Source organism: Ostrea edulis, chromosome 10 (assembly GCF_947568905.1).
Source record: "Ostrea edulis chromosome 10, xbOstEdul1.1, whole genome shotgun sequence".
NCBI classification, from domain to species: domain Eukaryota; kingdom Metazoa; phylum Mollusca; class Bivalvia; order Ostreida; family Ostreidae; genus Ostrea; species Ostrea edulis.
The window spans coordinates 40,298,658-40,318,135 of NC_079173.1; the positions used below are offsets into that span (position 1 = coordinate 40,298,658).

General features: G+C 36.1%; 1 protein-coding gene across 1 annotated transcript in view; it reads left to right on the forward strand.

The window, feature by feature from the left end:
• Nucleotides 1-8,567: 8,567 nt before the first annotated feature.
• Nucleotides 8,568-19,478, forward strand: part of LOC125666092 (SH3 domain-binding protein 5-like) — a 39,323-nt gene continuing 28,412 nt past the window's right edge. Inside the window, exons 1-5 of the mRNA XM_056151348.1 lie at nucleotides 8,568-8,820; nucleotides 8,967-9,054; nucleotides 12,143-12,254; nucleotides 13,388-13,544; nucleotides 15,475-15,544. Coding sequence (XP_056007323.1) covers nucleotides 8,751-8,820; nucleotides 8,967-9,054; nucleotides 12,143-12,254; nucleotides 13,388-13,544; nucleotides 15,475-15,544 — 497 coding nt within the window. The 5' untranslated portion in view covers nucleotides 8,568-8,750. The remainder of the gene's footprint in view (nucleotides 8,821-8,966; nucleotides 9,055-12,142; nucleotides 12,255-13,387; nucleotides 13,545-15,474; nucleotides 15,545-19,478) is intronic.

A 19,478-nucleotide genomic window follows, 5' to 3' on the forward strand; every position in this document is an offset into this window, starting at 1 on the left:
TAATAACATGATGTTTAAGGTGCTGAGTCAGCTGATAACGTGATGTTTAAGGTGTTGAGTCTGCTAATAACTTGGTGTTTAAGGTACTGAGTGTGTTAATAACTTGATGTTTAAGGTGCTGAGTCTGCTAATAACTTGATGTTTTAGGTGCTGAGTCTGCTAATAACGTGATGTTTAAGGTGCTGAGTCTGTTAATAACTTGATGTTTAAGGTGCTGAGTCTTCTAATAACTTGATGTTTAAGGTGCTGAGTCTGCTGATAACGTGATGTTTAAAAGGCGTTGAGTCTGCTAATAACTTGATGTTTAAGGTGCTGAGTCCGCTAATAACTTGATGTTTAAGGTGCTGAGTCTGCTAATAACTTGATGTTTTAGGTGCTGAGTGTGCTAATAACTTGATGTTTAAGGTACTGAGTGTGCTAATAACTTGATGTTTAAGGTGCTGAGTCTGTTAATAATTTAATGTTTAAGGTGCTGGGTCTGTTAATAACATTATGTTTAAGGTGTTGAGTCTGTTAATAACTTGATGTTGAAGTTGTGATGTTAATAACTTGATGTTTAAGGTGCTGAGTCTGCTAATAACTTGATGTTTAAGGTGCTGAGTCTGTTAATAACTTGATGTTTAAGGTGCTGAGTCTGTTAATAACTTGATGTTTAAGGTGTTGAGTCCCCTAATAACGTGATGTTTAAGGTGTTGAGTCTGCTAATAACTTGATGTTTAAGGTGTTGAGTCTGCTAATAACTTGATGTTTAAGGTGCTGAGTCTGCTAATAATTTGATGTTTAAGGTGCTGAGTCTGCTAATAACTTGATGTTTTAGGTGCTGAGTCTGCTAATAACTCGATGTTTAGGATATTGAGTCTGCTAATAACGTGATGTTTAAGGTGTTGAGTCTGCTAATAACTTGATGTTTAAGGTGTTGAGTCTGCTAATAACTTGATGTTTAAGGTGTTGAGTCTGCTAATAACTTGATGTTTAAGGTGTTGAGTCTGCTAATAACTTGATGTTTAAGGTGTTGAGTCTGTTAATAACTTGATGTTGAAGTTGTGATGTTAATAACTTGATGTTTAAGGTGCTGAGTCTGCTAATAACTTGATGTTTAAGGTGCTGAGTCTGTTAATAACTTGATGTTTAAGGTGCTGAGTCTGTTAATAACTTGATGTTTAAGATGCTGAGTCTGCTAATAACTTGATGTTTAAGGTGTTGAGTCTGTTGATAACTTGATATTTAAGGTGTTGAGTCTGTTAATAACTTGATGTTTAAGGTGCTGAGTCTGTTAATAACTTGATGTTTAAGGTGCTGAGTCTCCTAATAACTTGATGTTTATGGTGCTGAGTCTGTTAATAACTCGATGTTTAAGGTGTTGAGTCTGCTAATAACTTGATGTTTAAGGTGTTGAGTCTGCTAATAACTTGATGTTTAAGGTGCTGAGTCTGCTAATAACTTGATGTTTAAGGTGCTGAGTCTGTTAATAACTTGATGTTTTAGGTGCTGAGTCTGTAAATAATTTAATGTTTAAGGTGCTGGGTCTGTTAATAACATGATGTTTAAGGTGCTGAGTCAGCTGATAACGTGATGTTTAAGGTGTTGAGTCTGCTAATAACTTGGTGTTTAAGGTACTGAGTGTGTTAATAACTTGATGTTTAAGGTGCTGAGTCTGCTAATAACTTGATGTTTTAGGTGCTGAGTCTGCTAATAACGTGATGTTTAAGGTGCTGAGTCTGTTAATAACTTGATGTTTAAGGTGCTGAGTCTGCTAATAACTTGATTTTTAAGGTGCTGAGTCTGCTGATAACGTGATGTTTAAAAGGCGTTGAGTCTGCTAATAACTTGATGTTTAAGGTGCTGAGTCCGCTAATAACTTGATGTTTAAGGTGCTGAGTCTGCTAATAACTTGATGTTTTAGGTGCTGAGTCTGCTAATAACTTGATGTTTAAGGTACTGAGTGTGCTAATAACTTGATGTTTAAGGTGCTGAGTCTGTTAATAATTTAATGTTTAAGGTGCTGGGTCTGTTAATAACATTATGTTTAAGGTGCTGAGTCTGCTGATAACATGATGTTTAAGGTGCTGAGTCTGTTAATAACATGATGTTTAAGGTGCTGAGTCTGCTAATAACTTGATGTTTAAGGTGCTGAGTCTCCTAATAACTTGATGTTTATGGTGCTGAGTCTGCTAATAACTCGATGTTTAAGGTGTTGAGTCTGCTAATAACTTGATGTTGAAGGTGTTGAGTCTGCTAATAACTTGATGTTTAAGGTACTGAGTGTGCTAATAGCTTGATGTTTAAGGTGCTGAGTCTGCTAATAACTTGATGTTTTAGGTGCTGAGTCTGCTAATAACTTGATGTTTAAGGTGCTGAGTCTGTTAATAACTTGATGTTTAAGGAGCTGAGTCTGCTAATAACTTGATGTTTAAAGTGCTGAGTCTGCTGATAACGTGATGTTTAAAAGGCGTTGAGTCTGCTAATAACTTGATGTTTAAGGTGCTGAGTCCGCTAATAACTTGATGTTTAAGGTGCTGAGTCTGCTAATAACTTGATGTTTAAGGTGCTGAGTCTCCTAATAACTTGATGTTTATGGTGCTGAGTCTGCTAATAACTCGATGTTTAAGGTGTTGAGTCTGCTAATAACTTGATGTTGAAGGTGTTGAGTCTGCTAATAACTTGATGTTTAATGTACTGAGTGTGCTAATAACTTGATGTTTAAGGTGCTGAGTCTGTTAATAACTTGATGTTTAAGGTGCTGAGTCTGTTAATAACTTGATGTTTAAGGTGCTGAGTCTGCTAATAACTTGATGTTTAAAGTGCTGAGTCTGCTGATAACGTGATGTTTAAAAGGCGTTGAGTCTGCTAATAACTTAATGTTTAAGGTGCTGAGTCCGCTAATAACTTGATGTTTAAGGTGCTGAGTCTGCTAATAACTTGATGTTTTAGGTGCTGAGTCTGCTAATAACTTGATGTTGAAAGTGTTGAGTCTGCTAATAACTTGATGTTTAAGGTACTGAGTCTGCTAATAACTTGATGTTTAAGGTGCTGAGTCTGTTAATAATTTGATGTTTAAGGTGCTGGGTCTGTTAATAACATGATGTTTAAGGTGCTGAGTCAGCTGATAACTTGATGTTTAAGGAGCTGAGTCTGCTGATAACGTGATGTTTAAGGTGTTGAGTCTGCTAATAACTTGATGTTTAAGGTGCTGAGTCTGCTAATAACTTGATGTTTAAGGTGCTGAATCTGCTAGTAACTTGATGTTTAAGGTGTTGAGTCTGCTAATAACTTGATGTTTAAGGTGCTGAGTCCGCTAATAACTTGATGTTTAAGGTGTTGAGTCTGCTAATAACTTGATGTTTAAGGTGCTGAGTCTGCTAATAACTTGATGTTTAAGGTGCTGAGTCTGTTAATAACTTGATGTTTTAGGTGCTGAGTCTGTTAATAATTTAATGTTTAAGGTGCTGGGTCTGTTAATAACATGATGTTTAAGGTGCTGAGTCAGCTGATAACGTGATGTTTAAGGTGTTGAGTCTGCTAATAACTTGGTGTTTAAGGTACTGAGTGTGTTAATAACTTGATGTTTAAGGTGCTGAGTCTGCTAATAACTTGATGTTTTAGGTGCTGAGTCTGCTAATAACGTGATGTTTAAGGTGCTGAGTCTGTTAATAACTTGATGTTTAAGGTGCTGAGTCTGCTAATAACTTGATGTTTAAGGTGCTGAGTCTGCTGATAACGTGATGTTTAAAAGGCGTTGAGTCTGCTAATAACTTGATGTTTAAGGTGCTGAGTCCGCTAATAACTTGATGTTTAAGGTGCTGAGTCTGCTAATAACTTGATGTTTTAGGTGCTGAGTCTGCTAATAACTTGATGTTTAAGGTACTGAGTGTGCTAATAACTTGATGTTTAAGGTGCTGAGTCTGTTAATAATTTAATGTTTAAGGTGCTGGGTCTGTTAATAACATTATGTTTAAGGTGCTGAGTCTGCTGATAACATGATGTTTAAGGTGCTGAGTCTGTTAATAACATGATGTTTAAGGTGCTGAGTCTGCTAATAACTTGATGTTTAAGGTGCTGAGTCTCCTAATAACTTGATGTTTATGGTGCTGAGTCTGCTAATAACTCGATGTTTAAGGTGTTGAGTCTGCTAATAACTTGATGTTGAAGGTGTTGAGTCTGCTAATAACTTGATGTTTAAGGTACTGAGTGTGCTAATAGCTTGATGTTTAAGGTGCTGAGTCTGCTAATAACTTGATGTTTTAGGTGCTGAGTCTGCTAATAACTTGATGTTTAAGGTGCTGAGTCTGTTAATAACTTGATGTTTAAGGAGCTGAGTCTGCTAATAACTTGATGTTTAAAGTGCTGAGTCTGCTGATAACGTGATGTTTAAAAGGCGTTGAGTCTGCTAATAACTTGATGTTTAAGGTGCTGAGTCCGCTAATAACTTGATGTTTAAGGTGCTGAGTCTGCTAATAACTTGATGTTTAAGGTGCTGAGTCTCCTAATAACTTGATGTTTATGGTGCTGAGTCTGCTAATAACTCGATGTTTAAGGTGTTGAGTCTGCTAATAACTTGATGTTGAAGGTGTTGAGTCTGCTAATAACTTGATGTTTAATGTACTGAGTGTGCTAATAACTTGATGTTTAAGGTGCTGAGTCTGTTAATAATTTGATGTTTAAGGTGCTGGGTCTGTTAATAACATGATGTTTAAGGTGCTGAGTCAGCTGATAACTTGATGTTTAAGGAGCTGAGTCTGCTGATAACGTGATGTTTAAGGTGTTGAGTCTGCTAATAACTTGATGTTTAAGGTGCTGAGTCTGCTAATAACTTGATGTTTAAGGTGCTGAATCTGCTAGTAACTTGATGTTTAAGGTGTTGAGTCTGCTAATAACTTGATGTTTAAGGTGCTGAGTCCGCTAATAACTTGATGTTTAAGGTGTTGAGTCTGCTAATAACTTGATGTTGAAGGTGTTGAGTCTGCTAATAACTTGATGTTTAAGTTACTGAGTGTGCTAATAACTTGATGTTTAAGGTGTTGAGTCTGTTAATAATTTAATGTTTAAGGAGCTGGGTCTGTTAATAACATGATGTTTAAGGTGCTGAATCTGCTAATAACTTGATGTTTAAGGTGCTGAGTCTGCTAATAACTTGATGTTTAAGGTGCTGAGTCTGCTAATAACTTGATGTTTTAGGTGCTGAGTCTGCTAATAACTTGATTTTTAAAGTGTTGAGTCTGCTAATAACTTGATGTTTAAGGTGTTGAGTCTGCTAATAACTTGATGTTTAAGGTGCTGAGTCTGCTAATAACTTGATGTTTAAGGTGTTGAGTCTGCTAATAACTTGATGTTTAAGGTGTTGAGTCTTCTGATAACTTGATGTTTAAGGCGCTGCGTCTTCTAATAACTTGATGTTTAAGGTGCTGCGTCACTAGCAGTAGGATCATATGCTGTCTTTCCACTCCACCACCCCCACCCCTACCCCCCATCCCACGCCGGATATCGTACATTCACAGCTAGTCTCAACACTCGAGCAAGTCTCTGACTTCTTTGCTAGGACTTCAGTAGATGACCACTCTTTTCATGAAGGTTTTAAATCACCGACTTCAACGTCTTTATACGAGTGAAAAATGCTCGAGGGGACGTCAAATGATCCATAACCAACCGACTTCAACAATCAATGACCTTGGCAAGACTTATCTGTGACTTTGTTACAAAATGTACGGGTCTTTATGTTGCTTTGGTTTGATGGTATTCGGCATTATCAATATCTGAAAATAATAAGAAACTGTTACAAAGTTAAAGTCAGAGTATTAAAAAATCAAGAATGACGACATTAACATACCGTATATAAGTGGAATAATTACGAGATAATGGAATGTGAATTAATTTTTTTTACAAGATCTCGTAATTACGAGAAAATATTGATATAAAGCCGAGTTGCACAACTTATGGATAATCTTGGAAACGTTTGATGCTATTTCCCTCTTTGTTGATTGGTCAGGAAATCGAAATGATCTCATTTAAAGTGTGTGTGACGGTACATATTGTCGTCCGGTGTCGCATGATTTAGCAACGCTAAATACCTATAATTTTCGTTCCGGGTTATCATTTATGTTTCGGTCCGCGTAAGTTTAGTTGCGGTCATAATCACACTTTTAGAAACATGAAATGCATATGTTTACGCACTTTTTTTGTGGGTTTTATTTCGTTCATCGGGGTATACAATAATCAAAGACAAATATCATTAGAACCAGAATTTTTGTACGTCTATTTCTGTGTTTTCAAAATTTGTCAGATCAATAGGTGTTCATTTTTGTTTTATTACGGAGGTTTGATCTCCAATTCAAAGGATTGTAAACTGGAGGTGTGAAACCTGTAGATAGAGTTGTTACATGACTCCTTCTACAATATGTACCGACACAAACCCTCGCCATTATTAGATGTACATGTAGCATCAGGTACTGATCTACATGTAGGAATGAGACTTCTTGAACTAAGTTTGGATTTTTATTTATCTATTATATTTTTAGAAATCTAGATTATATACTCAAATGTATGCAATATTTTTCATTTTTATTGATCAATGCCAACATATATCTTTAATGATCAAATAATTTCGTACTGGTTACTTAAGATATTGAGTACGCGTGAGAGAGAGAGAGAGAGGGGGGGGGGGGGGCACTAGTCCCTGTACATGCATGTTACTAAGAAAGTAAAACCAAAAGATGCATACACTTAAAGCTCTAGATAGTGGTTTGTTGAAATAATGATATTTTGATATTATAGATATTTTAAATTGAAATTTATCAATATATAAAATGAAACAAGTCAAACATGTAATCATTTAATGAGATTAACAAAAAGGCGATCACGGCCTACATCAAAAATGGTATTGGAATCGTACAAGAATTCAAAATATTCATTCGCATTAAACAATTCAGCATTTAACCACAGCTAAATATTCTCTACAGAGATACCTGTAGTCATCTTACCCCCCCCCCCCCCCTTTCCCATCTATCGCGGCCGGCGACAACATATTCCAATGTTTATTGTCTCCGACGACAGTATGTACCGTGGTGCAAAAAATATGCCTTGTCTCAGCGCATATTATCGTCAGCGACAATATGTAGTACATGTACCAACGGACTATATAGACCGTGAGGGTACGTGCATATCGTCGCCGAGGATGATATGTTCCAAACGACAAGATGTACCATCATAGTGTGTACTCAACGGTGGAATTACAAGAATATTGAACTTTCAAATTTATACACAGTTACACTAAGCATTATGGTAGTTTAACTTTATTATTAGCTTATCATCGTAAAATTTCATTGATTTAATTAATTGATAGTGCAGAAACCTATAATAATAAATCGTCGTTTTCTTTCCTTTGTACTTTAAATGCATGAATAAACTTTCGTTCGGTAAGTTAACTTTCTAAAAATTCTATTGGTCAACTTGGCATGCTTTGAATGGAAAATGATTTCATATATTTAAAACAGCATCCAAAACACACTGACGGAATGAGGAGAGGAGAGCTCATATAAAGAAAAATATCATGTGACCAATATTTACATATTTTTCTCGTAATTTCGAGATAATCATCTCGTAATTACGAGATCTTTTCTCGTAATTATACGAAATTTCGAGATTTTTTCTCGTAATAACGAGATCTTTTCTCGTAATTACCAGATAATTATCTCGTAATAACGAGATCTTTTCTCGTAATTACGGGATATGGGAATGTAAATTTATTTTTTATATGATACTAATAGGCTTTCGTAGTTTCTTGTCAATTTCCACAGACTAAAAGAATTCACAAAATTATCATAATGCCAAATCCCGTGGGAATCCGGGTTAGAATAGGTCCTCAGTACCCCTGGCTTGTCGTAAGAAGCGTCTAAATAGGACGCTCCTTCGAATGAGACCGCATAAAGCGAGGCCCCCATGTCACATGTCCCTCCCTATCCTATATATGATGATGTGTACGCAGATGTGTATATGCAGTTGTGCGCCTGTCAGATTATATATATATCATTGTTTATTTTGCCTTTTTTAAATTCCTAGAGTTGAATTTGATACTTTAAAATGCATATATTTGACAATTTAAATATCTTTTATTTTACTTAACGGCGAATACCATGTCTCCATCTTGACGTGTAAGGTAAACAAAGAATATATGTCCTAATCTCTCCGAGACAGCTCGTGTCAGTCTCACCCCACCTCCACACAACAGGGCCCTCCTGTAAAGAGACTTTATCACTCATCATTTAATTGATCAATTGCAATACATAATTTAAGAAAACCCTATCGATCAGCAATCTGCGTACAAAACATGCATGTAGGTACGGTGAGTGAATTATTGATTCAATAACACAAGATTGATTCGCAGGTGCTTGTTATGTTTAGGTCTTACATACCCCTGTTCAAAGTCCAAAATAAGCTCCCTGGTTTTTTTGTTTTTTGTTTTTGTTTTTTTTTTTAAATTGGGGGTATGCAAGACATTGTTGATATGCATTAGGGAAATGTTCAACAAAAATAACGAAATCAACTCCTGTAGGTTATTCGGAAGAGAAGGGGGGGGGGTGGGGGGGGGGGGTGTCTAATTGGATCAGCAATTCGGGAAAAAATTGTATATCCTTTTAGGTTTTATGATTATAGTCATGGTCTGTAAAGCGTTTCTAAATATGTACATTTAAAGGACATAGATAAGAAAGAAAGTGCTGTCGTTACCGATGTAAACAATAGTTAGTTGACTGTCGAAGATGAGCGAGACTGAATCTGTAGATTTAGAGAGAGAAGAGCTGGGGAAATATGCTGATCTATTTTCACTCGGTATTTTCCCTCTGATTTTTACATTTTGTATCTTCAGCAGGTGTTTACTTCATAAAATCAAAGTTTAAATTTAAAATTCAGATGTGAATATTGACAATAAAATTACACTGTAGATCTACATTATGTCTGTATTTTTACCTTTGTAGAGGTGGCGAAACCAGTGAGGTTATCACTCCATTTGATTGTCCAAAGACACCTCCCCCCGGATGCTAGGAACTGGAGTCACGATAAAATGTAAGATATGGCTATTGTTGTAAAGAAGAGGACCGGCCTGGTGAATACAACAATGATTATTAATGGTTTCAGAAATATTACACATATGCACGGAAAGTCAACATATTCAGAGAACCTTACCAGTAACACCTAAAACCTGGTTTGTATATTGGTGTTTTATTAGAGCGCGTGTAAAAATTTGCAAATTATACCTCTTTCAGTACCAGCAGAGCTAGACAAGTTTGAACAGATATTCTCAATTTGGTTCATTCTCCATTAAATTAGATCATTCACCAACTAAATTTTTATTGTCTTAACAAGTACATTTTCATTTGTTAGTCACATACTCAGTGGTGTACATATATATGTTCTCTCTATGTAACTATATATATAACAATCAACTCTCATCTCAGAATACAGTGGCGGATTTAGGGGGGTGGGGGTCGGAAATTTTTTCCCCACCCCCTCCCATGCCCTTCCTCACTGGACCTCAACCCCCCCCCCTCCCCACAGTAAGGTCTAGATCCGCCACTGGAATATGCACTGTTTCCCCCTGGCTAAAGCTGTTGACTGGTTGTCATTTCTTGAAGTGTTGACTGCAGCCTAAGCGTTGCTTTGATTTCCTTGTTGTTTGATACTTGATTGATCATCAACAGATAATTATGTCGTCCTTAACGCTACATACATGTAGCCTTAGCTGCGACATCCATTTTCAATTAATCTTTGCATCACAAGAGGTATAGCAACATATTATTGAATCAAGGAGACAAGGTTTTCAAAGAATGCACAAAGCATATATCTATGGTTTACTGGACAGAGAGAGCACACTTATTTACAATACTTACAGTTAACAGCACAGACACATTAGTGGGATCACCTTTGAATAGCGGCAAAGTCAAATTCAAGAATAGCAGATGAATATAGGTCCAAAATATATACCAATTTAAGTCTTTAAAAGTTTTGTTTTTCTTGACAATTGTTGGGGAGGACAGACTTATTATGTGAACTTCTTTGGCACCAAACTGTTGATCTTTGCTTTGCATCTAGTAGTAGTTCACTCATCTAGTAGTGGCTCACTCATCTAGTAGTAGTTCACTCATCTAGTAGTGGTTCACTCATCTAGTAGTAGTTCACTCATCTAGTAGTAGTTCACTCATCTAGTAGTAGTTCACTCATCTAGTAGTGGTTCACTCATCTAGTAGTAGTTCACTCATCTAGTAGTAGTTCACTCATCTAGTAGTGGTTCACTCATCTAGTAGTAGTTCACTCATCTAGTAGTAGTTCACTCATCTAGTAGTGGTTCAATCATCTAGTAGTAGTTCACTCATCTAGTAGTAGTTCACTCATCTAGTAGTGGTTCAATCATCTAGTAGTGGTTCAATCATCTAGTAGTAGCTCACCCTTCGAAGGCTCATATCGTTACTTCAGTCTCCAACAACACAAATTGTATTATCATATTTTACTTAAATGTAAGGTTATTCCAGAAATGATAATGAAAAACAGTTTCTCACACACACACACACAACTTTTATATATATATATATATATATATATATATATATATATATATATATATATATAGGTAAAAAATAAAAAAGATACACGGAGACCTTTACCGATCATTGCGAAAAGTAATTACAAATGTATTATCTATATACACATATGGTATCATAATAAAGTTATTATAAACGATTCAAACCATAGTGAGAACTGTTGATGTAAAACTTATACGGTACCAATTTTGATGCACCAGTTGAGCATTTCGACAAATAATGTCTCTTCAATGATGCTCAAGCCATAATTTTGGAAATCTGAAATACTTACAATAAACTTGTAAGAACTAAAAGGAAAAACAGAGTGCCAAAGACTGGAGTCAAATTTGTCTAAGGATTTTAAAAATGATACCTTTAAGTTAATTATTATTCCCTCGTAATTCATTTCAAGAGTAACAGAATTTTTTGTGTGCATGTAGTCGTAGGTGTAGGTCTGATTTTGTGGCACTTCACAGGGCTCGAAATTAACATATGCCCGTCAGTCTGTGACTGGTTAAAAGTCTGGCGGACTGACTGACATTTGTTTTCTAAAGCATCGTTTTGGAAAATATACTTATGAAATCTTATACATGTACACACATTTGGCGTTGATCTGTAGATATCAGACGAATCTGATTCGTAAATTATAAATCCCACATAAGTGTTACATTATTGTCTGAGGCATATTGAGTTAAATTTCATATTGATAACATTAATGGAATATGTTTAATTATACCCCCCGCAACTTGTTGCGGGGGGGGGGGGGGGGGGTATACTGGAATCGGGTTGTCCGTCTGTCTGTCCGTCCGTCCGTCCGTCTGTAGACGCAATGGTTTCCGGGCTCTAAAGCATTATCCTTTCCACCTACCGTCACCATATCATACATATGGACTACCCATGGGATGAAGATATTTCCTATCGATTTTGGGGTCAAAGGTCAAGCGCACTGGACATCGAAGTATCAATATGGTTTCCAGGCTCTAAAGCGTTATCCTTTCCACCTTCAGTCACCATATCATACATATGGACTACCCATGGGATGAAGATGTTCCCTATCGATTTTGGGGTCAAAAGGTCAAAGGTCAAGTGCACTGGACATCGAAGTAGCAATATGGTTTCCATTTAAATTCTTTAATGGCTTTTTTCATTGCATGGAGATGCTGTGTTCCTAGATACCTTTTGGATCATAATACTGAAGTTTTACCTATTACCAAACCGTTTGGGAGATTGGGGTAAGCGGGGGGTATTCTTAGTGAGCATTGCTCACAGTACCTCTTGTTTTTTCTGGAAAACTCTGTTGGACTGGTAAATTTTTCTGTGGACTGGTTGAAATTATAGTCCCATCAGTCCGGCTGGACTGGTGACATAAAAAGTTAGCTTCAAGCCCTGCTTCAACTACATAATTATGCCCAATGGTGACGTGATAATAATGAAAAATTGTCAAAACGACATAAAACAAACAAAGGCCAGTGGGCTTCTGGATAAGTTTTCTGTAGATTCAGAAGCCTATTACAATTAAGGCTTATAAATTCTATATGTATTACTAAACCACTCTTTTGCTTTTTTTAAAAAACCAGTCTAGAAGCTCTTCAGAAAATCACCCACCTTCGACTGGATAGAGAGAACATTTCGGAGATTGACGGCTTAGAGTTACTTGGGGAGAGAGTCACAAATGTCTACCTCCAGAGTGTAAGTGCTAAAAGGTGACAGATATTGTATTGTCCTGAAGGTCTACAATACAATCCAAAATTTGATGTAAACTGTACACACATTTGGCAAGCAAATTTTCAAAGGGACTGACACAATCCCCCCCCCCCCCCCCCAAATTTAGTTTTTCACTTTCAGTGATCAAAATCTACTGTCTAATGTGTTTGAAAGATTTCACATGAAAATTAAAGTAATATACATTATCACTGAAGCACATTTTAGAGAGTTTATTATTTGTTTTGTTAACAAAGATTGTGGTATGCTTTGTTTTCGAAATTTTCAAAAGAAATGGATTTCGATCTAAGTTTATTATATCTTTCATATTTCAAGCAATTTTGGGGTAAAATGTGTCATCTAAAAGTTTAAATTTGGGACTATGCAAAATTAAGATGCATTATATTACAAAATCATTTCTCTTGGTTGTTTGTTTACATAAAAAGACTCGAGTCTTTGTTTACATAACACAGATTTAAGGCTAAAATATTGCTTTTTTTCTTGCATTCAGAAGGTCAAAATTTTGGCTGTCAACATTAAATGAGTTATATTTTTAATGTTTAACATCAAAAATGAAAAAAAAATTTTTTTATCAAAAATCGTGAACCAGTCTCTTTAAGTCTGCCCTCTGAATTGTATATGTTTTGTGGTCGGAGCCTCTGTTCTGGTAGGAGACTTTAGTTTCATTATATATAGTCTACAACTTTACTACTGTACAAGAACTGGCCTGGATTTCTCAAAAACAACTTACATCGAAACTTGGGACTTAAGTCTGAGATTGACTGTTTAGAGTGTAACTGCCTCATATCAATTTCACATACCATTTAACTTTTTTTTGATTTTGATTTTCACAAATAAGCAGTCTTAATTCAAATTAGCCCCCATGTTTTATGATTTGTTATGCCTGTCTACGGCATAACAAATAATTAATTATTTACAGCAAGTGTGCCTCGTGGAGAGGGCTTATATAGACAGTGCCTGTTTTCTAATCCATTTATGTTTTATACACAATAAAATATTGTTTGAATTAAATTAATTAGTGTGCCTCACATCAGTAAGGTTTTTTAGAATATGAAAGTTGTACTTTATCAACATATATAGTGATATTTCTCTCTCAACAGAATATAATCAAAAGGATAGAGAATTTCGAGTGCCTGAAGAATCTCCAGTTTCTGACTCTGTCCGGGAACCAGATACAATCTATAGAGAACCTCAAACACCTACAGAGGCTGTTCTTCCTGGATCTTTCCTTCAACCTCATAAACGACTTTGATATAGGTAATGAACAGTCTTATAAATGACTTAGATATAGGTTATGAACAGTCTTATAAATGACTTAGATATAGGTAATGAACAGCCTTATAAACAATTTAGATATAGGTAATGAACTGTCTAATAGATGACTTATATATAGGTAATGAACTGTCTTAGAAATGACTTCAATATAGGTAATGAACTGTCTTATAAGTGACTTCGATATAGGTAATGAACAGTCTTATAAATAATTTAGATATAGGTAATGAACTGTCTTAGAAATGACTTAGATATAGGTAATGAACAGTCTTATAAATAATTTAGATATAGGTAATGAACTGTCCTAGAAATGACTTAGATATAGGTAATGAACAGTCTTATAAATAATTTAGATATAGGTAATGAACTGTCTTAGAAATGACTTAGATATAGGTAATGAACAGTCTTATAAATAATTTAGATATAGGTAATGAACTGTCTTAGAAATGACTTTGATATAGGTAATGAACTGTCTTATAAATGACTTAGATATAGGTAATGAACTGTCTTTGAAATGACTTAGATATAAGTAATGAACTGTCTTATAAATGACTTTGATATAGGTAATGAACTGCCTTATAAATGACTTAGATATAGGTAATGAACTGTCTTAGAAATGACTTAGATATAGGTAATGAACTGTCTTTGAAATGACTTTGACATAGGTAATGAACTGTCTTATAAATGACTTTGATATAGGTAATGAACTGCCTTATAAATGACTTAGATATAGGTAATGAACTGTCTTATAAATGACTTAGATATAGGTAATGAACTGTCTTATAAATGACTTTGATATAGGTAATGAACTGTCTTAGAAATGACTTAGATATAGGTAATGAACTGTCTTATAAATGACTTAGATATAGGTAATGAACTGTCTTATAAATGACTTAGATATAGGTAATGAACTGCCTTATAAATGACTTTGATATAGATAATGAACATTCTAGTGAATGACCTTGATAAAGATAGTGAATAAAAAGCTTTATAAATGACTTCAATATTAAAAGTAATGAACAGACTAGTAAAAGATAGTGAATGGTCTAATAAATGACCTTGATGAAGCTGTTGAAAAACCATATAAATGACTTTGATACAGGTGATGATCAGCCTCATTAATTACCTCAGCCTCATTAATTACCTAAAAATAGGTAATGAGCAACTTAACAAATGACTTGGAAGAAGCCGAACCTCAGTATTTAACCCTTTAAGAAACCATCGCTGTGGACCCCATAATAAACTCATATAATCAATCTTATGATCAACATTAATAACAAAGTGGACCTCAGTGTTTGATACTTTAAGAATCAGTCGTTATGGACCTCTTAATCAACTTCATATTCAACATTAATATAGGGAGTGGACCTCAATATTTAACACTTCAAGAAACCATCGCTATAGACCTCATAAATGCATAAATGTTTATCACTTTAACAAACCATGCTCATAAACTCATAATCATGCAACCTTATAATCAACATTAATAACAAAGTGGACCTCAATGTTTAATACTTTAAGAAACAGTTGCTGTGGTCCTGTTAATTGCACTTATGAATGACTTTGAAATTTAGGGAATGTACCTATAACAGCCATGTTTTGTGTCATCTATTACTCTTTTCTCACACTTCAGATTTTTTGAGACATTTTTCCATCTCTGTCCTTTTCAGAGGATGCCTTGTATCAAATATACATCTAAATAAATTTCTTGCTGTGTTTATACAGACATTATATAAATTGTACTTAAACTGACTGACCTCGTGAATTCATTGAATTAAATGGATTTTGTTGTATACATGTACCTACATGTATAATTAGAATTAAATAACTTAAATTATTTAACACAGTAGGGAATTAGATAACATGAAAATCATTATTTAAACCTGATTTAATGGTTCCTTTTTCTGTTTTTCAGATGAGTTTCCAATGTCTTTGATTATTCTGAATCTGAAAGGAAATCCATGTACAAGTCACCCAGACCACAGGTAGAATGAGACAAGTAGAATGAGAGACAGGTAGAATGTGAGACAGGTAGAATGTGAGACAGGTAGAATGAGACAGGTAGAATGTGAGACAGGTAGAATGTGAGACAGGTAGAATGTGAGACAGGTAGAATGAGAGACAGGTAGAATGTGAGACAGGTAGAATGAGAGACAGGTAGAATGTGAGACAGGTAGAATGTGAGACAGGTAGAATGTGAGACAGGTAGAATGTGAGACAGATAGAATGTGAGACAGGTAGAATGTGAGACAGGTAGAATGTGAGACAGGTAGAATGAGAGACAGGTAGAATGTGAGACAGGTAGAATGTAAGACAGGTAGAATGTGAGATAGGTAGAATGTGAGACAGGTAGAATGAGACGAATAGAATGTGAGACAGGTAGAATGAGAGACAGGTAGAATGTGAGACAGGTGGAATGAGAGACAGGTAGAATGTGAGACAGGTAGAATGTGAGACAGGTAGAATGTGAGACAGGTAGAATGTGAGACAGGTAGAATGTGAGACAGGTAGAATGAGAGACAGGTAGAATGTGAGACAGGTAGAATGTGAGACAGGTAGAATGTGAGACAGGTAGAATGTGAGACAGATAGAATGTGAGACAGGTAGAATGTGAGACAGGTAGAATGTGAGACAGGTAGAATGAGAGACAGGTAGAATGTGAGACAGGTAGAATGTAAGACAGGTAGAATGTGAGATAGGTAGAATGTGAGACAGGTAGAATGAGACGAATAGAATGTGAGACAGGTAGAATGAGAGACAGGTAGAATTTGAGACAGGTGGAATGAGAGACAGGTAGAATGTGAGACAGGTAGAGAGTGAGACAGGTAGAGAGTGAGACAGATAGAATGTGAGACAGGTAGAATGTGAGACAGGTAGAATGAGAGACAGGTAGAATGTGAGACAGGTAGAGAGTGAGACAGGTAGAATGTGAGACAGGTAGAATGTGAGACAGATAGAATGTGAGACAGGTAGAGAGTGAGACAGGTAGAATGTGAGACAGGTAGAATGTGAGACAGGTAGAATGTGAGACAGGTAGAGTGTGAGACAGGTAGAATGTGAGACAGGTAGAATGAGACGAATAGAATGTGAGACAGGTAGAATGTGAGACAGGTAGAATGTGAGACAGGTAGAATGAGAGACAGGTAGAATGTGAGACAGGTAGAGAGTGAGACAGGTAGAATGTGAGACAGGTAGAGAGTGAGACAGGTAGAATGTGAGACAGGTAGAATGAGAGACAGGTAGAATGAGACGAATAGAATGTGAGACAGGTAGAGAGTGAGACAGGTAGAATGTGAGACAGGTAGAATGAGAGACAGGTAGAATGTGAGACAGGTAGAGAGTGAGACAGGTAGAATGTGAGACAGGTAGAATGTGAGATGGGTAGAATGTGAGACAGGTAGAATGAGAGACAGGTAGAATGTGAGACAGGTAGAGAGTGAGACAGGTAGAAAGTGAGACAGGTAGAATGTGAGACAGGTAGAATGAGACGAACAGAATCCTTCATTAGTACGGGTGTGGGATAGGGAAATTCCACCGAGGGGACAAGATTCACTGTCTCAGACGAGGCTTTGCTGAGTCCTAGACAGCGAATCTTGTTCCAGAGGTGGAATTTCCCTATCCCACACGAGTAAATAATGAAGGATTATTTTTCTCACATTTTACCCACAGGTTAGTGCATAAATTTAGGAGCTTTGAGAAAATTCTAAATTATCAAAATCCTCATTTGAACTTCGATGCAAAAGCTAATTAGATATATAAGGCAGAAAGAGCATACTCAAAAATGGTTTACACTATAAGTGTAAACTAAAAAACCCAAGCTTGTCCACCAGAAAGCTATACTACATTAAAATTTAAAGATAACAATGCAAAATATTTTTGCTTCACCGTGTAACGTAAATCTTCACCGTGTAACGTAAATCATAGAAAATATATGACGTCACAATCAATGACGTCGCAGCATGTGAGACAGAAAAATCTCACATGGCTGTCTCAGATGGGTAAAGTCGATCTCACACTGGTGATAATGTGAGAAAATATAGTTAGTTATATATCACAACTGTCTACCGTATACTGAACCGATCGCGGTAGTTCAGCAGTAGAGCGTTCGTTTCGTAACGGAGAGGTCACGAGTTCAAGCCCTGCTCGTGTCATAGCCGCGTCAAACTAAAGACATTAAAATAGGTAGCGATTGCTCCTACACCAAACATTCAGCATTTACACGTAGAAGTGAGAATCACGGGTCCTTCGGATATGACTTTAGAAATAGAGGTCCCATGTCGCAGCAGGCGTTAACACGATAAAGAACCCTATAGCCCTGAGGGCTAAGTATAGGTCTAAATTTGTGGTACTTCACCTATAACTGGTGACGTCTCAATATGAGGGGAAAATTCTTGACAGGACGTAAAAAAAACAATCAATCAATTTACTGTATACTGTCAATCATTCATCATAACTGTCATCTCCAAGAAATACGTTGTTAATATTTGATATTTGGAGTTTGTCCCCTATAATGAAATGAAATTGCCTTAATTCAGTGTTACACCTAATATTTTCAATATTTTTGTGAAAATCCCCCTCATTAGCTACCATAATAAGCTACCCACAGGAAATGATTTAATGGTTTTTGATGAAATAATTCTTGCATGTTTTTAAGTTAATACACATGGTTTTAGAATACCAAAAATCTAATTTCTCCTTCCTTTTCCAAATGGATTCTCTAAACTCTATATCAATTCTGTCAGTAGGCTCAATAGCCTCCAGTCCTTTTGAAGCTTATGTGAGAAATGTGACACATAATTTCACCGTTTATAAGATAAATGATAAATTTGTATTGAGGAAATCTACAGTACCGTACTCCGGATATATTGAAATACAGGAGACCGGCCTGAATTGTTCATTATACAGTATACTCCGGATATATTGAAATACAGGAGACCGCCCTGAATTGTTCATTATACAGTATACTCCAGATATATTGAAATTCAGGGGACCGACTGGAATTGTTCATTATACAGTATACTCCAGATATATTGAAATTCAGGGGACCGACCGGAATTGTTCATTATACAGGAGACCGACCTGAATTGTTCATTATACAGTATATTCTGGATATATTGAAATACAGGAGACTGACCTGAATTGTTCATTATACAGTCTACTCCAGATATACTAAAATTAAGGGAATCGACCTTAATTGTTCATTATACAGTATACTCTAGATATATTGAAATTCAGGAGACCGACCTGAATTGTTCATTATACAGTACACTCCGGATATATTGAAATACAGGAGACCGACCTGAATTGTTCATTATACAGTATACTCCGGATATATTGAAATACAGGAGACCGACCTGAATTGTTCATTATATCTATAGGTCAATATAACCAATGGTTACCTATACATGTATAAATAATGATACTGGGGATTTATTTTTACTTCAATATATGTGGGGTAGACTGTATTGTTTTAGAACCCTAATTTTACTACATCACTGTTTGTTATTCCCTCACAAATTCATTGTGAGAGGGGATAAACATGTAGTAACAGGATTGTTTATGTGTGGTAAGTGTGTGTGGCTGAGTGTGTGGGTAAGTGTGTGTGGCTGAGTGTGTGGGTAAGTATGTGTAGGTAAGTATGTGTGGGTAAGTGTATGTAGGTATGTGTGTGTGGCTGAGTGTGTGTGGTAAGTGTATGGGTAAGTATGTGTAGGTAAGTATGTGTGGGTAAGTGTATGTAGGTAAGTGTGTGTGGCTGAGTGTGTGGGTAAGTGTATGGGTAAGTGTATGGGTAAGTATGTGTGGGTAAGTGTATGTAGGTAAGTGTGTGTGGCTGAGTGTGTGTGGTAAGTGTGTGTGGCTGAGTGTGTGGGTAAGTGTGTGTAGGTAAGTATGTGTGTGTAAGTGTATGTGGCTGAG